This window comes from Electrophorus electricus, chromosome 3 (assembly GCF_013358815.1).
Source record: "Electrophorus electricus isolate fEleEle1 chromosome 3, fEleEle1.pri, whole genome shotgun sequence".
Lineage (NCBI taxonomy): Eukaryota > Metazoa > Chordata > Actinopteri > Gymnotiformes > Gymnotidae > Electrophorus > Electrophorus electricus.
The window spans coordinates 17,260,765-17,282,307 of record NC_049537.1 but is presented as its reverse complement, the minus strand read 5'-3'; the positions used below and the strand labels follow the sequence as shown (position 1 = coordinate 17,282,307).

At 38.9% G+C, this 21,543-nt stretch overlaps 1 protein-coding gene across 4 annotated transcripts; it reads left to right on the top strand.

Moving 5' to 3' along the window:
• Nucleotides 1–1,129: 1,129 nt before the first annotated feature.
• Nucleotides 1,130–20,385, top strand: vapb (VAMP (vesicle-associated membrane protein)-associated protein B and C). 4 transcript variants are annotated; one of them, XM_027010749.2, is made up of 7 exons: nt 1,130–1,389; nt 11,225–11,323; nt 12,839–12,991; nt 17,201–17,304; nt 17,556–17,636; nt 18,054–18,233; nt 18,392–20,385. In XM_027010749.2, exons 2-7 carry the CDS (start codon nt 11,290–11,292, stop codon nt 18,554–18,556), a joined length of 717 nt encoding a protein of 238 aa, XP_026866550.1. In that variant the 5' UTR covers nt 1,130–1,389; nt 11,225–11,289; the 3' UTR covers nt 18,557–20,385. The 4 variants fall into 4 exon arrangements, with proteins under 4 accessions (XP_026866550.1, XP_026866551.1, XP_035379808.1 ...); XM_027010750.2 differs by lacking the exon at nt 11,225–11,323 and having other exon boundaries at nt 18,126–18,233; XM_035523915.1 differs by lacking the exon at nt 11,225–11,323 and having other exon boundaries at nt 18,395–20,385.
• The last annotated feature ends 1,158 nt before the right edge of the window (nt 20,386–21,543 follow it).

Sequence of the window (21,543 nt, the reverse complement as noted above, 5' to 3'; positions counted from 1 at the left end):
CTACGGTAGCAGTGGCAGTAAACTTCAACTCACAACATGTTTTTCTGGTCTGTATGAAGCTCAACAAAAACTATGTCTGAAGGGTTGAACCAGGCTTAAGTAAAAGCACTAACACTATCACCTATCTCAAATGACCGACTGACTGCAGCACAGTTGTATTTACCTTTCATAGATTCCTGAGCTGCATCCAAATTGTGTCTATCTTTGATACTGGCAGCATGTAACCATTCACAGAGCATAGTTACAAACTTATCCACAGATAATGAAGAGTTTGTTGTATCTGGAGCTAACCACTTCTTATACAGCAGTTTGAAGGGACAAAGAAATTCACGACCAAAACTTGGGTATTTGCACTGAACCCCAAAGACTCTTGAGCAGTATCACATATCACAAACAGTAGCAAGGGAACACCCTTATCCCAGTCTTTACCTGCTTCCAAACAATAAAAGCGGAGCATATTCTTAAACGTCTGATGGAATCGCTCCAGTGCTCTTTGACTTTTGGGATGATATGCACTAGCTACCTGGTGTTAAAATTTTTAACTCTGACATGACCTGAGCAAAAAGTTTTGATGTGAAGCTGGAACCCTGATCAGACTGAAGGTACTTAGGTAAACCGAATGTAGTACAGAATTTCAGTTCAGAACTGGGGTTGTTTGTATAGTAGCATTCCAACAGTCTTCTATTCTCCACTCTCATCCATGAGGGCCTTGTATTTGTTGCAGTTGCCCACTTTTCATCAGATTGACCTGGTCCCCCAACATCGGACGTGGAACTTGTTGACCCGGGCGACGTCCAAGCCAGTATGACTCTCTTGCTCCGAACTTTCATTGTTAATTAAGTAGGTGGGCAGCATTTATGGCCTGGTCAGGATTATAACCCCCGACTTCCTGTACCAAAGGATATATATATATATATATATATATATATATATATATATATATATATATATATATATATATATATATATATATATATATACACACACACACATATACACATACACACATACGGCGACTTAAATATCAGAAGCTAAGATATCCCATGTAACATGCCCCACTCCGGCATCACGGAGTGGCTATTACAGGGAGTATGACGTCACGCTTAGCCTCTCTTTCAGCCCCTTTCCTGCTGCATCACAACAGTCTAAGATAGCTAAGTGGCTCGAATAGCAGTGTACCTCTTTTCAGTAGTCGTACGACTCAGTACCTCTTCTGCATTTTCCACACCAATTGATTTAACTGTCACGCGTAACACACCATAGTAGTGAGTGTGTGAGGGGCCGGTTTGTTTAATAAAATATTGAAGTTACGACGCCCGATTTGCTGGGATATGGCCAGGCCAGAGCAGGTCCTGCTTCTAGAACCTCAACACGAACTGAAATTCCGAGGTAAGGTGGACATCAGGAATGCAGGACTTTGCTAGCTAGGACCTAGAAGTGTGAATGAAAAGAAAGTTGTTGTTATAGAGGGGTATTATGATGGCGTTCATGTTAGGCCCGTTTCTGTAATAGATGTGGGACGCAGCTAATATCGTCTGTTGGTTAGCTAACTAGATAGCTAGTTTGCTCGCTAATCTGAAATCAAATGCCCTTCACTTCATGAGCTTTAATAGTGAGCTAAGCAGAGCTTAGCTAGCTATAATCACATATCTGGCTAGCTTGGTTAGCTATGATTTTAGCTAGCTAGTAGGCCCCTCCATTCAAGACGCCTAACCTTAGTCGATAGAGCTCATAATGTAAGATAAGTTAGCATTAGCAAGTCCACCAGACATTCGAGCGCGTAGCTAACTTTGTTTTATTAGATTTGTAGGGTTATATCTACCTACTTGCATAAGGGGTAATAACTGCGGAGTAGTTAAAACCCTTCCCCCTGATGACTTCACGGCTACAACCAACTTAAAGCTGTGAATGGTCCACATCTACAACCTTATTGCATATAGCTAGCTACTGCTGCACAGCTAACATATCTATTTCTATACGCAGTCACCAATAAATGTATTGTACATTTTCGTGATCACGCACTCGAAGTGAAGCTACGGATTTCGTTGGTGAAAACAACTTTGCCACAAGTTAGTTGGGTCTTGGTCATATTCGCCCTGTCTTATTTTTGCCACGCCTAAGTCAGTTGAAAATTGACATGATTGACCGACTGACTTGGGTACAGCATTACCCAAAGTACCTTTGGGACAGTTTCGATAACTCGAGACTGTGCAATTAAACTAGCTTATCTGTGGGCTATATAGTGGCCATATCCATGAGACCGAATCTTCGAGTTACAGTAAACGATTTTATTACCTGTTAATGTACCTATAGAAACCTAGTCGAAATACGTCCCACGTACGATTTATACCACCATCTTTACCTAATACCTAATTGTATTATGATAAATGATTATTTCAGTAGCTGGTTAAAAAAACTCAACTCAATTAGACTGACATTGTGAATGTTGGTCATCTGTTCGTTTTCTATTTAATTTTTCATTGGTCAGAAGAGTTACATAAAAGGATCTATAGGCATCTAGGGTACTCATGCAGAGTAGATGACGTTATGTTTCAAGTGGCTGGTCGTGGCAGTGGGTAAGTTAAACTTCTGTTTACACAAAGACTATTTTATTTGTAGACAGTAAAAAGCTAGTTTGAACCTTAAATGAAAAGGTTCATTTAACTAAGTGATTTACACGTACCAATCAATTTATTATAGTCTTAGTCTATAGCCCATCTGTTGCCATGCACATTTTGTTAGCCATCCTGTAGTGTCAATGATCAGTTTCTTTTCCTGAGACCACTTTTTTGTATATTTTTGGGTGGCTGGCCCGCTGTCGACCCAACAGTGGCATTTAAACACTGGGAAAAATTCTAGCAACACTGCTGGACCTGACAAACTTGTAGAAGCTAAACATGCACATCCATTCTACAGTATGTGTTAATGCTGTGTTGAGAATATTCCATCCCCAATTACTATTTAGCCAGTAGCTAATCTTCTTGTTGTTAGGAACTGACCAGTGATGAACAGGTTAGTAGATGGACAGTGGTGGTCATGCCAACAGATGTAATTGCATCCTTTATAAAATGTACCAGCAAGACAGATGCACCTAATACAGTGGTCAGTAAGTGTCAGCACAAGATGAGCATTTCTAGTAACGTTAGTGGTATTTTATTGAGAATTATAATTTATATGTTTAAAGTTAATTTAAACAGCGAACAAGTTGCTGCTGCAATAATGTATGATTTATCTAAATTGCTATGATATTGTAATATATATTTCAATTTATATCCATTATTTGAATGTAGCAGTAATTATAAATTATCCCAATCCTTTTAATGCAGACTTTTTAGTGTTTTTACTGCATGGTTCTTGGGATGATGCAATTGGTTTCTCCTTTATTTAAACATGGTTATTTTGTGGATACAACAAATATCCAGTGCATCATTTGATAATTGATGCATTTGTGTAAAACTGTATCCTATGATGAAGGGTGCCTCAGGTTTTGCAATTTTTTGACATGAATTCATGCAAATAAAATGGAATGACATTTTATCATCCTTTAAGGAGCACTGGCATAGACATAATCTGTCTCACATCTTGGTATAAAGCAAGCAAATCACATGGCACATAAATAGTAGTAAAGACTAATTTAGGTGACTGATGAGATCACTGTGTTTGTAGTAGGTCATAAATAACTCCAGAATTAGGCTATACAATTTTTAAAAGAAGTCATTCATTCAGAAAATGTAGCTTTCAATCGACTGCTACATTTCAGGTACATAGATGTTGATGTAAGTAAGCAAGCTAATTGCTAAGTAAGGATCTTGCTTCTATGTAAACAGTCTGGTTTTCTTTCTAGGTGTCTTGTATGTTTTTTTTTTTTGTTTTTTTTTTAACTGTTATATATTTCATTATCATATATAAAAGAATTTTGGTCAGATATGACTGATATATCTGGCCACTGAGTTGGATTTATTATTGCTGGTCTTACAAGAATGATGGTACAATCTGATACTGTACTCAGTTTTTTCAGGTACACTATACTTCAGGTATATGGCCAAATGTGTATGGGCATCATAATTGAGTTAAGGTGTTTCAGCCATACCCAGTGCTGAGGTGTATAAAACCATAGTTATGCAGTCTCCATAGAAAACCATAGAAAAGCAGTATATTGGGTTGTACTGAAGAGCTCAGTGACTTTAAACATGGCACTGTCATAGGGTCGACCTTTTCCACAAGTCACTTCATGAAATGTCTGCTCTTTTTGAGCTGACCCTGTCAACTGTAAGCACTATTATTATGAAATGAAAGCATCCTGGAGCAACAACTGCTGAGCCATGAACTGCTAATGTATGAAAACTGAGTGCTGAAGCATTTAATATATAAAAATCACATGTGCACTGTTGTCATTTACTACTGAGTCTTAACTTGCCTCTGTAAGAAACATCAGCATAAGAACTGTTTGAAGAGTGCTTCTTGAAATGGGTTTCCATGTATGAGCAGCTCAACACAAGTCACTGGACTCTGGAGCAATGGAAATGAAACAAAAAAAAAAGGCTAAAGTGAATCTGAATATCCTGCAGCTTAATTTTTTCAGTCTTCATGCTTCTTGCAAAGGAAAATGAACTTTGTCCAGTTTTAAGGGGGGATCCTATTAGGATTAACCATTGAATAAGTAATTGAATAAATTTCCAGTTATTTTAATGTCTACTTTCGCACGTTAATAGTAAAAACAGTTTCAAACATACTGTTTCCAGAGCTTCCACTGCTAGGCTTAGGTTAAACATTTCCATGAATCATGCAGCCCATTTAAGAGTCAGTTACAACAGTTAGAATATGTATGATACATGAATTGTCCTACTACTGCTTGTTATTGCATTAAACACATTTGTGGTTGAACAACAAAACATACATTGGTCTGTAACCTCATTGTTCATGCTTTTTACAAAGTAGCGACAATTTTTACAGCATGATTTCTCATATATTTACAGTAGCTTTTTTACTGGCATTAGATTTACTGTTCTGTATATTTGGATATTGTAGACTTTATGCAGTTTTTGTAGCCTGTATCAAGACTTTCTCACTAGCACCTATATCCTGAAGATGCAAGCTCTGCTGCTGTTCATCTACCATCTTCAATATATACAACATACAATAATTTCTGTAGTATACTTTTTATGCCATGCCTCTTGCACACTGTTCACGGGTGCCACCCCTGCCAAAGTAATTCCAGCAGTGAAAATAAGTCTGACAAAAAAAATCTGCTAGGCATGCATTTTCACACTTCAGAAAATGTCCAGACATGAAAAAAATTGAGGTTATGATGCTAATGAGCCAAACCTCATGGTAGGCATCACATTACCACAGTATTGCAATCATGCAGTTATTGTCACCGTCGCAGCTCTACATGTAAGTGTGATGGATGGGTGTCTACCTATTTTTGGTTTTATAGTGATTTTTGGACCTCTCCACAGCCAGAAGGCTAGAATTATATTTTCTGACCTTGTTTCATGCAAATAATGTAAACAGAATATCACTAGATAGTTTCACCTCACTTTTTGGATGTGTGATATGAGCAGTGACGGTCTGTCTTATAAATGAATACTGGACATTTAAAAGTTTTGTTTAGGCTGCATAATTACAGTGAGTAAAGAGTTATAGTTTGTCAGTGGAAATTCCAGTAATATTGGTAACTGTCCAATTCTTGTTTGTAATGTAGCATACTCACATTGTTTATACAAATTTGTATTTTTATACTTTATAATTAAGGCCTACTAAATTCATGGGAAAAATGGTTAATTTCCTAGTTTCTCAACAAAAAAAAAAGGGATTTTGGAGCCATTTCACTGTGGCTAAAATAGTATCTTAACCTTGCCAAGCTAGCCTGCCATGCTGCACTAAAAGCCTACTTTGTCGATAGTTAGCACTATGCTAGAGTTAGTTTAGAAAAATGCTGGAGACTCAAGCAACTTCCAGAACATAATAGCGATGTTTGTAATTCCAGCAAAACATTGTCAGAACCAGGAATGTCAGTGTTTATTTAAATCCACATCAGGAAACAAAAAGTGACGTGCAGGTCAAAATGCAATAAAATGTGATGAGGTCTTCATAAAAACATGAAAAAGTTGCTATCAAGGTATATTTCCATTTTTTAAAAGAAAGTCCTGCATTTGAAGGAAAATTGTATATTTCAATACAATGCATGACTGTCATGAGTTTGAGTAACATCTAGACTCTTATTTAACTTTTTATAAACACCTTTTAACCACATATTAATACACTTCTAGAGAAACTGACTGTCAGAATTGTTCCCAATTAGTACTAGGAACCTGACATTTGAAGCATTTAATAGCTTTAACGATTTCATTACATTATAACACAAATATCTATGAATACATTGCTTGATGGCCAAGGTTTTGGCCTAAAATTAATTTTTTTGTCTAAACAGATTACCTGTTTCTCCTTTCAAAACTGCATTTTCACATAGATTAATGCATGCAAGGAAACATGTTTTTGATGTTACTAGCCGGTATGTACAGCTTTTCAGTGTGACTAATGCCAGCAGCAGCTTTTGTGAGAGTACAAGGGCTTAGTACTTAGTACTACATAGTACTGTAATTGCTGGAATTTATCTTCATTGTTGTCTTTTTGTTGGCCAAAACTAAATGCCCACAAGGACTAAGGCCCAGAATCACCAAACATAACAGAACGTAGCATGCTTCATTGGCTTGATGGTGACACTATAATGCATCATTAAACATTTTGATCAATAATTTCTCAAACTTTTTTCTTTTTTTTTTTCTTCTTTTTTTTATGGGCTCCTCCCATTCATTTCCATCATGATGGCTTTTTACTAATATGCAAAACCTACTTTTGAGAAGGAGTCCCAGGTTTTTTCACCAGATCTCCACAAATTTGGTGCCAAAATATTCACAGGAGTCTGAACCTCTATAATTATCCAAATATTTTGACTTTTTTTTTACAATCCAGCTGTCATAAGTCAATCAACAGTTCAGAGGTGAAGCTTTATTTACTTAAACAGCAGAATCTTAATGCTTTTATCAATCTTCATGAAATTTGATAGGCTGCTAAAACCAGGCAATCTGGGTCAGTTTGGGGTGCCACCAAATGCAAAAAAAATGTTTCATCAAATCAAAGCTTTGCAATTGGCGTCCGTGGGCAATCTACTATTGGGCTACTCAGTGATGTAATAACTTCCAAAACATAGCCATTAGCCAGTTAAATCTCAGAAGTCTTTTGGCAGGCTTAACATTGCTACATGAAATGGGGTGTTTACAGGGATGGACTTTCTACAAACCTATAAAGTTTAATTACATTTCTCTCAGCCTCCTAAATTACTTAAGTGACTGCTGGTTCAGATGTTAATGAATGGGATTGTTACTTTTAAGCATTCCTTACACATGTTAAGTTGTATTGGTTTATTGTGTGACTTGTCAGGGTGTAAATCGTATGCAGATGTAAAAATGATGAATTGGAAGCCACATCTGCTGATGTGCTTATGCGAAGTATCACTAAGAACAGACAAACGCAGCATCCTCACAGATATGCTTATTGAGCATTTCTAAGCCGCCTTAAATGGACACAGTAATTCAGTTCCATTTACCTTTCTCGTATATTCTTTCACTGTTAAACCCATCGTGCAGCATTTGAATTATCTTTATCCCAACTAGTTGGATAGACTATTTGGCCCAAATATTGCTTCATATAGTGTAGAAATCTGTGTTATTTACATCATATTTGGTTAATTGTTTAATTATATGCCTTAAAGGAAAATGGTCTAATGTAGCCTATTTAAAATATTAAGACTGTATTATTAAAATATCCAGTAATGCAAATCAGAAAAGTCAGAAACAATAATCAATAGTGATGATTTGATTTATTTTAAGTATTAAAGCATGTAGAAATTATATATAGGTGCTCATTGCCCTCACCCAGTCTTGTGTGTTATTGACTGTACTCCACCATGTTCACAGGCATGGAAAGATGTGTTGAAAAGGAGTGTGTCAAAATTGTGATAGTCTTGCCATTTCAATATTAGATGTCTGTGTTAAACTCTCAATGATTGGCTCAAAACTGGACAGTTGTCTGATACATTATAACACATTTGATCATATGAACACGGACCTTCATAAAACAAAAGACCAGATTATGACAGCATTAAAATGTCTGAGTTATGCCTAATATCAGAAAACCCAAATAAAATCCAAATACTGCAAAGTTAATTCCATGTATTTACCCGTAGTACCCTCATACTGTGGTTAACACACATGGAGTAAGCACGATTGTTATTTGCAGCATTAGTTCATTTTATGACGACAAGGCAGATTTTTTTTCACACTTTACCTGTAGGGATATAACCGATGCTACAGCGCATATTCGAAGTATCTTAAGCACCTCTCAATAACCCCTCCCCCAACTCACCACTAACTTTATCTTAATGCACTTTAGTTTTTTTGCACAAAATTTCTAAATACTGCACTTCAGACTGATTGAGACCACCAGGTGGCAAGATGTGAAGACATTCTAGTGACCATCTTTACAGTGTGTGAATGTCTTGATGATTATGCAGTTGCAGATAATCCCAAATTGTGAAATAATTCTTTGGACATGATTTAAAATCTGTGGTCTGTGCATTTGCAAAGCCATGCTCCATAATGGGTGATTTTAGACAGGCTACAATAATCTTCTGGCAGTGTGAGAAATTTTGATACATAAGCTTGCTGCTGTCTCTACGTCTTGATTGTTTTTAGACATCAGTCAATATGCTGCAGACAACTCATGCCAAATTCAAATAAACAGCAATATGGCGAGACAAAAGTACATGCTACTGAAAAGAACAGTGTTTTGTGGAATTTTGGCTGCAGGGAAAATGCCTTTTTGATGTCTCCTCTGAGACTTGCCACCTTTGCCTTTGGAGCCCTGTTTTTTCAAAACACTGCTACTACTAAGGGCGCTTGGTTGTGGAACCTCAGGTTTTTGGCAAAAAAGTAATTGTGTATAGTACAGTATATAGTTTTATGTTTCAGTAACCGCATTTGTTATTTATGTTGCACTATTTGTGATCTCAAATTAGGGGCATGCCATCTGGCTAGATACTTGAACTTGCCTGTTTAGTTAGTTAAGGTACCGTGGGATAATTTTGTCTTTTTGGTTTAGTGCAACATGTTTGTTTTGAGACTACACTATCTAGTATCTGTTTGATTTTTGTATGTAGTAAAGTATAAGCATGTAGTCTACTAATATATATATATATATATATATATATATATATATATATATATATATATATATATATATATATTATATAAAATTTATATTTATATTTGGGGGGTGGGGAGGGGGGCACTGCCTGGCCAAAAAAAAAAGGTCACCACCTGGATTTAACTAAGCAAATAGGTAAGAGCCTCCCATTGGATAATTACTGGATAGGTGATTGTTTCAGCTGGCAACAAGTTATTTAACCCTAACTGTTGCAGTGAGTAGCTTCTTATTTGTTAAACAACCATGTTGAAAGACACATCCTGTGGTTGTGGAAAAGATGTTAATCTGTTTCAGAAGGGTCAAATTATTGGCACGCATCAAGCAGAGAAAACATCTAAGGAGATTGCTGAAACTACTAAAATCGGGTTAAGAACTGTTCAGTGCATTATTAAAAAGTGGAAGGACAGTAGGCATACATCATCTTCGAGGAAGGAATGTGGTTGGAAAAAAATCTTGAATGATCGTGATCGGCGATCACTTAAATGTGTGGTGAAATCAAATCCTAGAAAAACAGTAGAACTCAGTAATATGTTTAATAGTGAAAGTAAGAGCATTTCCACACACAATACGAAGGGAACTCGAGATTGGGACTAAACAACTGTTTAGCCTTAAGAAAACCACTTGTCAGTAAGGCTAACCGGCAAAAACGGCTTCAATTTGCTAGGGAGCATAAAGATTGGACTCTGGAGCAATGGAAGAAGGTCATGTGGTCTGATGAGTCCAGATTTACCTTGTACCAGAGTAATGGACGCATCAGGGTAAGGAGAGGCAGCTGAAGTGATGAAGTGCTATGATCTGGGGTTGCTGCAGTGTGTCAGGTCTAGGTTCAGCAACGTTATGTGCCCAAAGAATGAGGTCAGGATTCATCCGGCTCAAATTATAAAAGAGTGGCCACCACAGAGTCCAGACCTGAACCCCATTCCCATTAAGAATCTTTGGGATGTGCTGGAGAAGACTTTGCGCAGTGGTCCAAATTTCCCATCATCTATGCAAGATCTTGGGGAAAAATTTATGTGACTGGACAGAAATAAATGTTGTAACATTGCAGAAGCTTGTGGAAATTATGCCACAGCGAATGCGTGCCGTAATCAAAGCTAAAGGCGGTCCAACGAAATATTAGTGTGAGACCCTTTTTTTGGTGTGTGTATGTATGTGTGTGTGTGTAATATATATAATTTTATTTATTTTAAATTACATACACACACACACACACTGTCTCATAGTCCAAATAGTATGGAATTAGATTTTTCAGAAGTATTAAAATGAAAAAGGCAGTATTTACAGTCAGTTTTCAAGATGTTCTCTTGTAACTTAGCTTTGATCAACAATAACAGACTTCTTACCAACTATGGACAGCTTTGTAGTAGTTGTAGTGGAACTTTTGTTCCTTTTGTTTTCATTTACTGCCCCATTTACTTTAAGATAAATTTAGGAAGCTTTATCCCACAGAGCTGTGTTCAGGGTAATGGCAGTGGTACATTGGCACTCGAGGCACAGCTGACAGCACAATAACATCTGTTGTTTCTTCTAAAGCTTGCATGTGATCCTTTGAGTTTTGAGGTTTCAGAAGGGTAATTCTACACCACTTCATCCAGTTGTCCCTTGGTGTCTCAGATTTTGATGCTATTTAGTTGATGGGTGGTTTACAACCTGGGACTAACTTATTGTGAATTGTTTTTGAAAAAAAGAAAACTTAAGTTATGGTTAGTTATTAGGTTTTTTATTTTCTTCAAAATGGCTCGTTTTGATGACTTGCCCATAATTTTTGTTTTAATGAAGTTATGATTTTTATTAGTTACTGTCCACACCCCCTCACTCGGCCCTTGCCCTGTATGTTCGAATTCAGTGCGGATGGTATTAAAAGTCGATTCTGTTGCTCTGTACGAGTGCTCTGATACTTGTCACCCTTTCCCTTCACCCTTTCCCTCCTATTTTTTCCTGAGTGGTGTATATGCAGGTGTTCTTTGAGGTTAAAAGCGAAGAGCTGCATCGCTGCAGTGCTACACTGGTGCTGCTCCTTACATGGCTGGAGCACATGGGACTTCTTCCTCCAAAGGTCATTAACTAACCTCTTCCAAAGTCATTAATCCTCAGAGTGCCTGCTCAGAGTCAGATGGACAACTAGTGCGAGCAGAGCTTTGTGTGCAGTTTGCTGAGGTGCAGCAGTACCTACTTGATGGCACCATAGCCAAGGGTGATGAAAAATGGAACCGGGCAGTCTTCTGTTGTTCTCAAGAAACTTTTATTGATGATCTGTTGATCTCAAGAATTTTTGTTCAGGAGCTAGAAGGAAGTTGGGCCTGGTACATTGTGATTAAATTCCAAAATTTAAACCACTTTTTGATATTATGCAGATCTTCAGTGCGAGTATGCCAGGCTGTGGCACCCACCGAGATAACAGTATGAAGACACAGTACAAGAAAAAGGAAAGCAGCTTAGACTGTTTCTGATTCAATACGCCTATTGTCACTTAATGTTTCACTGTAAATATGTTAAACTTTTTTTTAATTTTTATTGAACATCCTCATCTGTTACAATTTCTATGCCCATGCTTTTGTCAGTACTCAGTAAATACAGAGAATGGGTGGGGGGGGGGTGCATATAAGTATCAGAGCACCTGTCCGGAGTAACAAAATCAACTTTTAATTCCATCCACACTGTATTCAAACATACTACTGTGGGTAGGGCTTGTGATTCCTGCAAGGTATGGCTTTATTGTAACAAATCTGTTTATTTTTTAAGACATTTGGTATCGCATATCAAAAATTAAAGAAAGTAAAGTAGGAGATTCATTTTCAAAAATGAATTATAAAAATTTTTGAAATTGTTTGAAGTTTTGGGGAAAGAAATCAGCATAGTTGTAGCACAATATATTGCCTTTAAAAAAAAAATCCAGTATGTTGAAAATTGCCATAAAAAATTTCCACAAAATGGGTTCAGCTCTTACCCATCCACTAAATGACAAAATATAGGATACCAATGGACAACTCCTAGCTGAATTGTTGTGGAATGACCCCGAAACATTTGGCTATGAACTTGTAAAGTGTTTTGCTGCATGGTTCTATTGTTTCATTCTTATTTGAAGCATAGTAAATAAATAAATATAGTTCAGAAATAAAGTAATTGGATACAGGACCTTGCAAAAGTATTTACTCTCTTTTAAAATAATCAGATTAATGTAGATTACAAATAAAACACATTGTTCCTGCTAATATTTTTGCTGCACACCAGTATGCTCTTAACAAAAATGATCAGTGTCAACATCAGATCTTTTAAAAAAACAAAAAAACAAAAAAAAAAAAACAACCTCTTGCTTAAGTATTCAGCACCCTCAGACTAGCATTGGTTAGAATCACCTTATGCTGCATTTTTATGCAATAGCATTTTTAAGACTGAGGCTAGGTTTCTACCATCTTTGCACACTTGTTTGGAAGTGAGTTCCTGTAATTTGCTCCAGGTTATTTAGGTTGGTTGGATGACAGACTGGCAATTTAAATACATTTGTAATATTTTGTACTTAGAAGAGTAAGGATTTTTTATATGGATATAATTGTACCTTCATTGTTTTTAGGACCGTTTACAGATGTGGTGACCACGGCCTTGAAGCTTGCTAATCCCACAGACAGAAATGTGTGCTTTAAGGTGAAGACAACTGCACCGCGCCGCTACTGCGTGCGACCAAACAGTGGAGTGATTGATGCTGGAACCTCGATTAATGTCTCAGGTAAATGCATGAACTATATGCATACTCCACAAGTGAACATGGACATCTGAGCTAAATTAGCTTGTGATAGGGAGTGTTGTGAAATTTGATCATCTTTAACTTGGACTAATTGTGTAAATTGTCTGAAAGTCTGATCACATAGACCACACTGTAACGTATTTGCAGGGATGAGGCGAGAAGCAGAATGCAGATGTAGGAGGTTCTTTAATAAATGAGGGAAACTAAACACAGGAGGCAAATAAAACAGAGACTCGGGGAAAACACTAAGGCAAAGTAACAAACGAACTAAGCAAATAAATAAAACGAGGACCAAAATGGCGATGACTCCACACATGACCCAACTTAACAAAATAACAGACAACTTGGGGAACAAAATACAGCATAAATAACCAAGACAGTCAAGCACTAACCAGACACAGGTAAGCATATGAACAGGGAAAACCAAAACAAGGACTGGAACAGACAAGGGGCGGAGAAAACAAAACCAAGAAACGGAATAAGGAAGTAAAAGAAAACAGACGTGACAGGGAAACTATGAAAATAGCTAGGAGGGTGGCCAATCATGACACACACTGATGATTTGAAATCAGTGAGGATTTCAATGCTGTGATGCACATATTTGAAGATTCAATACAATTTATTTTACAGTTTTAAATTTGAAACAGAACTTATTTTAATAAAATACAATTTTTAAATAATCAAATCTCTTCTTAAAAACCAGCAGTCCTCTAGTCATTAAAATGATTGGGACATTAAGAATCATGAGAGCATGAATATATATGAGGGACTATACAATTAATCTTCTGAAGTCTTAATTTGCTTTGTACATTGTATATGAAACATTTACAGCATAATTTATACCATTGACTTTTAATAAACACCTCACAGTGGGACATGGAGTTGCATTGAGATTCCTCTGGGGAGTGAAACATTGGTTTGACACACTGGCAGAGGGAACTGGGAAATTCCAATACATAATTAATGCTGTGTCCTGGAACCTAATTTCTTCCAAGACTGCCTCATTTACGCAATAATAAATGAGAGGCAGTTACCCCTGTGATGCATTGAATGTAATTTATAATAATGTATTGCATAATTTACTTGTAAAAATCAGCAATGAAATTCTAACTTTAAAACTTTCGCACTAATTTTCGGCACATAGTTTGTGTAAGGGGGCTGAAACCCAGGACAGATCGGTGATGACACCGACACTGCTGGGTGAGCTACCACGCTTTAATGTTGGTGGGCCCGTGTGCAAAACAGTTAGATCTTAAAATGGGTAAAACAAGAAGTAAAAAAAAAAAAAAACCTGGTGGGGAGTCGAACCACGGCCGCTTTGTTGCAAGGTGAATGAGCTCTCGCTAGACTGCAGCACCCGTACAACGACCTGCGTGTATATGCGCTTCAAAGGAATGGAAGACGACAAAACGGGAGGAAAAACGAAAACACGCCGAGCGTGGAAAAAGAGCTAACGAAGGACACCACAAGAAGAATGGCATGCACTGGGGAAAACCAAACTCTAAAACTTCCCAAACAAAACCAGAAAACAGGGAGGAACTTTAGTGGCTAAGGGGAGCCTCGGGAGAGAGACAGACTTGAGAGGGAAAACATGGAGAAGTGAGGGGATGTGTAAAAACAGAGACACCCACGCAGAGCAGAAGAGAGGTATAGCACAAGGGCTCACACATATACACACACACACACACACACACCTCAATACACAGAGTTACTGGCTAGAAGCTTGGCTCAAAACTTTAGCAAATGCTCAGCACTGAGTGAGTTACTGGGCTTATATAGACCTAATCCAGTTGTTGGACATCAAGCCTGATTGGTAGTGTGCCTGACTCAAGGCCTCCCCCTGGTGGCCAGAGGGGGCCTCTGCCTGGTGTCAACTCTTACAGGAGCGCCCCCCCCCCCATGTCCCAAGACCAGCCGCATGATCCCGCTGAAAAGCCCGAATAAGTTCAAGGTCCAGGATGTGACGGGAGGGGACTCAGGACCACTCCTCGGGCCCGTATCCCTCCCAGTCCACCAAATACCGGACTCCACCACGAACTTGCCGGACATCCAAGAAACGCTTGACTGAATATGCCAGTGCACCGTCCACCATGTGCCGTCTCGGTGGGTCAGCAGGGCCCACTGAACGCAATACAGGCTTAAGGCGACAAGTGGAAAGTGGGGTGGACACGCAACAACGGGGGAAGGGCAAGGCGCTAAGAATTTGGGTTTACACGGCGAAGAACCTTGAATGGCTCAATGTAGCGAGGGGTGAGTTTGTGAGTATAATCACGCAAAGGCAGGTCCTTGGCTGATATCGGCCGGGACAGCGGGTCTGGCTAAGTCACCATCTCTTGTTGGCGTAATGCTTTTGAGCAGCACTAGCAGATAAGAGAGCCCTGCATGCCCTCTGCTAAGCTAGGCGGCAACGCCTGACTGTCTGCTCAGCAGACTGGACACCCACATCGGCCTCCTGATCAGCAAACATGGGCAGAGCATACCCGTACTGGCACTCAAATGGTGACATGCCTAAGGAGGAGTGCTGCAGTGTGTTCTGGGCAAAATCTGCCCATAATAAGTGCTCAGACCAAGAGGATGGGCAGGAAGAGGCCAGACAGCGGAGGGTGCGCTCCGAGTCTTGGTTGACTCTCTCGGTCTGGCCATTGGATTGCGGACAGAAGCCAGAGGACAAGCTGACTTCTGCCCCCAAAAATGGACAAAAGGCCCCCCAGAAGTGGCTAGTGAATTGAGGCCCACGGTCTGACACGATGTCGCTAGGCAGCCCATGAAGACGGACAACTTGTGTAAGCAAAACTTTGGCTGTTTCCTGCGCCGATGGCAGAGAAGTGGCCGGCCTTGGAGAACCTGTCGACAACCACCAAAATCACCATGTTGCCCCTTGATGGGGGCAGTCCTGTGATAAAATCAGGTGACAGGTGAGACCAAAGGCGCGAAGGGACAGCCAGTGGATGCAACAGTCCAGCGGGCCTTGTTCTGGGGTCACTGAGCACAGGTGTGACAGGAGTTCACAAACTCTCGGATGTCGGGTTCCATGCAGGGCCACCAAAACCGCCGATGGAGAAACTCAAGCGTCCGTGTGACTCCTGGGTGCGGCGAAAATGGGGATGCATGTCCCCACTCGAGGACCTGAGATCTAACCACCTTAGGTACATACAACCGCCCCGGAGGACCTCCACCTGGGTCTGGTTCAGCAAGGAGGGCCTGACGTACTGCCTTCTCAACCCCCCACTGGATTGGCGCTACGATGTGGGCCCTGGGGATAACTGTTGAGGGCGGAGCAGAACAAGGCGAGGATTCCCATGGGCGGGAGACAGCATCTGGTTTGGTGTTCTTAGTGCCCAGCAGGTATGATTAAAATGAAGTCAAACCAGGCAAAGAACAGTCCCCATCTAGCCTGGTGCGGATTAAGTCGCTTGGCCTGCTGTATGTACGCCAAGTTCTTGTGGTCTGTCCAGACCAGGAAGGGGTGTTTTGCCCCCTCCAGCCAGTGCCTCCACTCCTCGAGGGCAAGCTTAACCGCCAGTAATTCGCGGTCGCCGACGTCGTAATTCTTTTCTGCAGGGGACAGGCTTATACAGACCTAGCCCAGCTGTTGGGCATCAGGCCTGATTGGTAGTGTGCCTGACTCGAGGCCTCCCCCTGGTGGATGGAGGGGGCCTCAGCCTGGTGCCAATCCTTACAGTTTGAAAGTCATGATTGTCATTTTAAAAGAGATACAATAGAAACTTTCCACTCTTTGTACTTAAAGTGTACTTAAAGTTTTATATTGATGTTCATTCGGATTGTTTTACAGATGGCATTTTGGAAAAATAAGACTGACGACATGGGATATTCACAATCTGGGTCTGCCTTCTGTTTCCCATGAGCAGTGTTAAAACCTTTTGATTGCCATAACAGCGTACAAAGCCAGAGCAAGGTTGCAACTGCCATGTCCCCTGTATGAGCTCAGCTCTAGTGGCCACATCTAAAGGTGTTTTCCCTTTGAAGACAAAAAAGGCCAAACAAAGCTCATATGAAAACATGTATAGCATGTACGAGACACCCCCAGAGGAGACCAAGGGGAATACAGATAAATTATGATGCACTGCTTCAAAACTATTACACCCTTTTGTCACTTTAAACGTGTGTGTGTGTATTTGTGCTTGGTAGCTTTGAAAATGTTTAAATTTAGTTTTGTCTGTCTGTTCACAGTGATGCTGCAGCCATTTGATTATGACCCCAATGAGAAGAGCAAACACAAGTTTATGGTGCAGTCTTTAATGGCTCCACCAGACATGACTGACATGGAGGGAGTGGTGAGTACTGATCTAGTAACTGTTCTTTTACTGAGTTTCCATCCTTTTCTTATACATGGACAGTAGATCTAAAGTGATGATTCTTTTAAATATAAATTTTTTCCTGCAGTCACACAAAAATCTAAGGCCATATATACGTTGTTGTTGTACAGTATACATATGTGTGGATTGCTTGCTTCCTTTATCCTTTCAGTGAACTCATCTGTGATTCATATCTTTCTTCTTCTCTTTCTCTTCCTCTTCATGTGCAGTGGAAGGACGCCAAGCCAGAGGAGCTAATGGACTCCAAGCTGCGGTGTGTCTTTGAGATGCCAAATGAGAATGAGAAAACGGTAACTTTCCTGGTGTGCTCATTGTGTCCCTGTTAATCTCCTTAACTCTAATAAATGCATCAACTACTGTCAATATGAATGTTGTAGGAAAATAAATATATTATTCTAATCCATGCAATATATATCAAACATACTAAACACAAACATATAAATGGACATTCAAACTAAGACACTTTGTAGGATTAATTAGGTTATGTGTATAGGTGGACTACTTGTAAAAGGTGCAGTACAAATTAATTTGGATTGGGAACTGAAGTTAAAGTAACATTTTAGGTCAGGCTGGAGTTGTTAATACAATAATGGATCTGTTAACTGTGTCTCATTTTTGATGTGGAGATTACGGATTCTATAGTATCATGAATTGATTATATGCATATTTGTGTATGAATGCATGTGAACATGTATGTATGTCAACAGCATGACATAGACAGCAATAAGGTGATGTCCTCTAGCCTTTTAAAATCTGAGTCGTCCACGTTGTCAATGAAGTCCATGGTGTCCAGTCTGGATGACGGAGAAGTGAAGAGGATCATGGAAGAGTGTAAGAGGCTTCAGATGGAGGTGCAACGACTACGGGAAGAAAACAAACAGATTAGGGTAAGCTTTTTGTATCACAGAATTTGCTCTGAGATATCTTAGAAACAGAATGAAAGTAAAATCAAAGCATATGTAGTAAAGGAGTAAGGAATACGAAGTGTAACACTTCCAACTTGTTGGTTAATTTTCTCTCAATGTTTACTATAATGCCTCCACAGCAGGAAGATGATGGTCTGCGAATGAGGAAGAGTACAGTGATGACATCTCAGCATTCCTCACCCTCATCAGTCACAGTGAAGGAGGAAAGCTTGAGCATCAGAGTGATCGCTCTAATTGTGTTGTTCTTTGTCATTGGTGTCATTGTTGGGAAGTTGCTCTTGTAAAGATTAAGAGGGAGCAGCCATAGCATGCATTGTGAATGAAACAAACTAACAATACAAAGTAACGAAGGCAGAATTTGTGTGATTGGAATGCTATATCTTTTGGGTAGTGTTGGGTAGAAGAAAACGTAAGATTAATAAAGGATATTATGAAATAATTAAATTTTATGTGCAAAGATCCATTCAAGGGAAAAAAGTGATTAGTTTTTACCACAAAAAGGAATGACATCATTATGGCCCTCCTCCCAGACTATTTTAGGCACAGTATGAAAAAGTAAATTTCTGTAATGCCAGATGTACAACTGCAGTCAAGTGAGGTGTTGTTTATTGCATTCTTTTTATAAGGAGGCCATAAATTGCAAGTTTATTACATGTAGAGACACTAAATGCCCTTAGTCACATTGGCATCTATCCATTAACTCAAACCTCTTTTATGACAATTTTTAGGGGGTTAGAAGTAAAGTGCAGGGCTTTACACAAAAGGGGAAAAACACTTTGCATAGGCCAAGTTCCCTGTCATTATGATCAAAATAGTGTTACATTTTAAGTTTTTTTGTTGTCATTTTGCCAGTTGATGGATGTGCGATCGCATGTTTACAGTGAGAGCAAAACAGTTATTTTAATTTGTTTCACTGAGCTGCTTTTGTAGGCAAAATTTTGCTTCCTTTCAGCCCTTAGTACTGCTGCTTCACTCGTGCGACATTTAAACTTAAATGTAATGTTTTTAATTTGTTTCGCTGTATTATAATGAAGCAACCACATTGCCTAAGCTCTGTCAAAGCTCTAGGTTCCAGTTCACTGAAAGCTGGCTTGTTGAGGACCTCTTGCCTTTTGATGCTCATCAAAAAAGACATTGTAAGCCCAGCAGCTGCTCCCTTTTCATTCTTCCTTTCTACATTATGTGCAATATTGGGAAGATCAAAATGCAGTTTTTCAAAACCACTCAGCTGTTTAGTGGCCTGTCCTGTGAACTGCTCATGTGTTTTCAAGCCATGCTGACTGTTTCTCTTGCAACAAATGCATGGCTCGGAGACGAGTCATTTCTGTTGTTTTTGTTATACAGTGGTTTGTCCTACTGTTAGGCTTTAAAGACACTGTCCTAACTAACATTAGTTTTGCCCACCCCTTATTTTTTCATGCCTCAGTTTTTTGTTTTTTTTTTTGGTTTGAATTAAATTAAGAATAAAGCTTTTATTGCACAGCACTGTTTCAATGAAAGAAATGCACTGCTTATAAAGAATGTTTGTTTATCTATATCTCCCCTTGGAACAGTTTGTTCTTTCACTTTTTCAGTGTTTCTCACATGAATGAGGACATCTAAAAAAATTCTAAAAGGGACCATTTTGTGACTTGATATATTCTTTGTCTCATGATTTTTTGAATATGTTTAAGGGGGTGTACTTTGTGTATTCTTTACTTCCAAAAGGCTATACTTTCAGTCTGTCATCTCATTTATTCATATAATTGAGTATTAAGAACAGAATTGAATGGTGTTCAGACAGCAGTAGTAATACTAAATTTATGACTGAAGGTTTCTGTAGAGCTATGGAATAAAAGGTCTTTGGGGCTGTCGGTAGCTGTTTCATGAAAACACTAAGGAAATGGAGGGGGGAAAAAAAACACCTGTCCTAGAACCCCAAACCTTCACCGTAATGTAAACCGAAAGGTGACCATTTTGTATGTATATAAATAAATAAATAAATAGTTACATCTATTATCTATGATCTAAAAATATTAATATTCCTAGTTAAGTAGTCTATGGTGTAAAAAGAAACTCCCAATTTTGTTGGATATGTAGCATCTTATAAATTAATAAAGCCCCAGTCCTAACTCTTGTGCTTTCCTTTCTTTGTCCACCATCAGTTGAAATAACATCATAAATGTTTGACCGGCCACCTGGTAATTTCAATATTGTCCTCATTATAAGGTCTATTATTATAGGCCCACTAGTGGGTTATTTACCAAAGTTAAGCAAGACTACACTTGTTTGTCAGATCAAAGGGATTGCTTTCCTTATTTTAGGATTGTTATCAAAACAGGTTTTGATGTTATCTAAAAAAGCGCCGCAGGCTCAAAATAAAGATGCGAGATGCAGTAATGTTTACATTGGCAACCACTGAATGCGTCAAGCAACTCCACTTGGTAACAGACCAATGTTTCATCAGTAGAGATCCCTGATTAAAATGTCATGGCTAGATTATGAATGTTTTTATGGCAGCAACAACAAAATTCTAATGCTTTGTTTTTTGTGCACCTAGACATCTCATTAAGAATGTGAACTTTGCACATTTAAATTGTTGGTTTTCAGGTGCAATCAAGTAGTATTTCCCCTTTATAAAATATTGAAGTTTATATTAAGTTACCCAGAATACAGTATATTGTCAGTAGTGACAGCGCTTCTAGACACCAGAGGCCCTCGACCCCGGAGTACTGGTCATCTCATTAGCATCACACATCTCCAGCACCTGTCCCTTATCATTCCCTTATTACCCTTGCTATAAATATTCCTCTCATTGTGAAGTACTGTCAGTACTTTCCTTGTCTGCAGTCCTGAGTGTTACTTCTGCTATCTACTATTTTGGTATTTTTGACTCTCTTCTGGTCCTGGACTTGTGTTTTTGGTATTGCCCTTCTAGTATTTTTGACTTGGACTCTTAACCTGGATTCTGGTCTGCTATAATGGTTGTGTTTTTGTACCTCGGCTTGCACTCTTTTCCCTGTCCTGATTTTTGTGTCTGCCTCTGCTTGGCTATTATCCATTTATCTTTGATCTCACTAGTGAAGATTGCACATGGATCCCAATAATCCATCATTTTTAGGATTTGAGCAAGAATGGGATAGAGCTAGATTGTTTTTGGAAATAGAGAGTAAAACAATAGAGTTTTTGCAAAAAAATCATTGTTGAGCTTGCAATATTTTCTTTTCTAAACAGAACATGCATGAACAGGTCAGATACTTGAAACTTGTATGCTAGTAATGCCTCCTTACTC